A 3,127-nucleotide genomic window follows, 5' to 3' on the forward strand; every position below is an offset into this window, starting at 1 on the left:
TGTTCAGTAAATTTGAAAAAATACTGATCATTTTGTAATTTCCTCAAAAATAACTGATGTCGGTTGAAGTTTTCATCGAATTACCGTTATACAAAAGGCACTTGACGAGCTCAGCAAAAAACATTGCTGACCTTTTCTGTGAACTGTATGTTCTGCACTTTCATAAAGTTCAGTAAATATTTGACGATCTGTCAGCACCTACCTAGGTGTTGCTGAAAACCCTTCAATTGATTTACTAAACTCTTGATGTTTGTTACTATACTGTTCGGCAATTTTTCTGCATCTGTCAAAACGAAACATCAAAAGTCCGTCATTTTGCAAATATTCAGAGTTCGTAGTTGAGTTTTTAAAGTGTTTCGCGTATGATTTTCAAGAAAAAAAATTAAAATGGATATCGTACTTTCACATCTACAAGAAAACGACGTGGAAGTACACGATCTATTCAGGAAGTTGTTATTTATCAAACATGTACGTATTTGTGTATTTTAGTTGTATGTTTCATATCATGGCACATCCGCGACAATGATTTCACCCAAGATTCTATCTATTACGATTGAGGTAATGCAAATCATTTCAGTCAGCATATGGAAATTTTTCCACCACAGGAGAGCACTAGATGCCTGCAATAAAAAGCCTATATTCATCATAACCTTAAACGTATCAAGTTTTTACTTGAATGTGCTGGGAACACCAGTATAATCGATCCAAACAAACCAAAATACCATTATAAAATTATTCAACGGTTGTAATAGCAGCTTTCACAATGGTCGTATTTATTTTTCTCTTTTCGCTGTACGTTTATAGAACGCTCGGTAATTTTTGACGAATCGTCAGCTTTGTAAATTTACAAAACGCTCGGTAATTCGTGACGAATAGTCAGCATTGTAAATACCGACTCATGCAGCAATTTTGGATGAACACTTTGTAAATTTTTACTGAACTATCTTCTATGTTTGACATTTCAGCGAGAATGAAAAATTACTGATCACTCGTCAAGCAAATAAATTACTGAACAGATTGCTGATGGCTCAGCTGTTGAAAACTCGTTAAAAAGATTGCTGAGTTCGGTAAAAGAAACTAAGTGTGTAAGTGTGTGGTCTGCGGATTTCAGAAAAGATCCGTTATACCAATAATCAACTTATAACGAGATGTGTCATGGTTTTCATTATTTTTTTGCAGAATTTACAGTAAATTAAGGTTAAAGCGTGGTTGCTCGGTAATATGGATTAACAAGATCGATTAACATTATTAAGCGCCAGCAAGCGAAAAGTTGCCCTAAAGCTCGTACTAAAAAAATAACGAAAGATAACAGCTTTATATTAATAATTTCCCAATTCTGCTTCGCCGTTGACTGCCGTTGACATCTCAGGAGAGGCGAATCAGTCGGTAAATAGTCCGTAATGAATTTACTACTTTCGAAAAAAAGAAACTAAGTGTGTATAAATCAACTCTTTTCAACCGAATTCCCGGAAAAACTTTTTTCGACCAAAACTGTCTCACCCTTCGGATTTTCGACCATTTTAGTCTAATGCCCCATTTCATTGTTGATCACACAAACGTCAACAGCTTCGAAGTAACGAGCATTTTCGGAAAGTCATCATCGCCTGAAAAACATCCGAATTGGAAAAGAATAATAGTTTCTCTTGTTTGAATTGATTCAAACTAATAAAAAGTGATAAAAAACACTAATGGCCGGAACGCTAGAGGACAAATCAATCTGGGAGGACGGCGAGGAGACGTTGGGCGAAGAGGTACTCCGGATGCCCACCGACGAAATCGTCAGCCGGACGCGCCTGATGGACAATGAAATCAAGATCATGAAGAGCGAGGTCATGCGAATCAACCACGAGCTGCAGACGCAAAACGAGAAGATAAAGGATAATACGGAGAAGATTAAGGTCAACAAAACGCTGCCCTATCTGGTGTCGAACGTGATCGAGCTGCTCGATGTGGATCCCCAGGAGGAGGAAGATGATGGGGCGGTGGTGGTGCTGGATTCCCAGCGGAAGGGCAAGTGTGCCGTTATTAAGACCTCCACCAGACAGACGTACTTTTTGCCCGTTATTGGTTTGGTTGATCCGGAGAAGCTGAAACCGGGTGATCTGGTGGGTGTCAATAAGGATTCGTATTTGATTTTGGAAACTTTGCCAGCGGAGTATGACGCCCGGGTGAAGGCGATGGAGGTGGACGAACGACCAACCGAGCAGTACTCCGATATTGGCGGTTTGGATAAACAAATTCAGGAACTGATTGAAGCCGTTGTTCTGCCAATGACCCACAAGGAGAAGTTTAAGAATTTGGGAATTCATCCACCGAAGGGTGTTCTTCTATACGGTCCTCCTGGTAAGTGGAATTGATTAGATTTGTAGTGGACTCGGAGTTAATTTATTTTTATTGCCAGGAACCGGTAAAACACTACTTGCTCGAGCATGCGCTGCTCAAACGAAATCAACCTTCCTGAAGTTGGCCGGTCCCCAGCTGGTGCAGATGTTTATCGGTGATGGCGCCAAGCTGGTACGGGATGCGTTTGCTCTGGCAAAGGAAAAAGCTCCGGCCATAATCTTCATCGACGAACTGGACGCCATCGGTACAAAGCGTTTCGATTCGGAGAAGGCCGGCGATCGTGAGGTTCAGCGGACTATGCTTGAACTGTTGAATCAGCTGGACGGTTTCAGTTCGACGGCTGACATTAAGGTTATCGCTGCGACCAATCGAGTGGACATTCTCGATCCAGCCTTGCTACGTTCGGGTCGTTTGGATAGAAAGATTGAGTTTCCCCACCCGAATGAGGAGGCTCGCGCTAGGATTATGCAGATTCATTCGCGTAAAATGAACGTCAGCCCAGATGTGAACTTTGAAGAGCTGGCCCGTTCGACGGACGATTTCAACGGAGCCCAGTGTAAGGCGGTGTGCGTCGAGGCCGGTATGATCGCGTTACGACGCTCGGCGGTTGCAGTCACCCACGAGGACTTTATGGACGCTATCATGGAGGTGCAGTCAAAGAAGAAGGCCAATCTGAACTACTATGCTTAGAATTTGTAATGCAAAATGGAATGATTTAATAATTACAGCTTATCTCTATACACTAAAGTTTCGTTTTTGTTCTATCGAGAGAAACAAAAGGAAC

General features: G+C 41.6%; 1 protein-coding gene across 1 annotated transcript; it reads left to right on the top strand.

Annotated features, from left to right (window-relative positions):
* The first annotated feature begins 1,541 nt into the window (after positions 1-1,541).
* On the top strand, positions 1,542-3,090 carry LOC129718247 (26S proteasome regulatory subunit 6A-B). Its single transcript, XM_055668830.1, has 2 exons — positions 1,542-2,343; positions 2,402-3,090. The coding sequence occupies exons 1-2, from the start codon at positions 1,689-1,691 to the stop codon at positions 3,031-3,033; spliced, it is 1,287 nt and encodes a 428-aa protein (XP_055524805.1). The 5' UTR covers positions 1,542-1,688; the 3' UTR covers positions 3,034-3,090.
* The last annotated feature ends 37 nt before the right edge of the window (positions 3,091-3,127 follow it).

This window comes from Wyeomyia smithii, chromosome 1, assembly GCF_029784165.1.
Source record: "Wyeomyia smithii strain HCP4-BCI-WySm-NY-G18 chromosome 1, ASM2978416v1, whole genome shotgun sequence".
NCBI lineage: Eukaryota > Metazoa > Arthropoda > Insecta > Diptera > Culicidae > Wyeomyia > Wyeomyia smithii.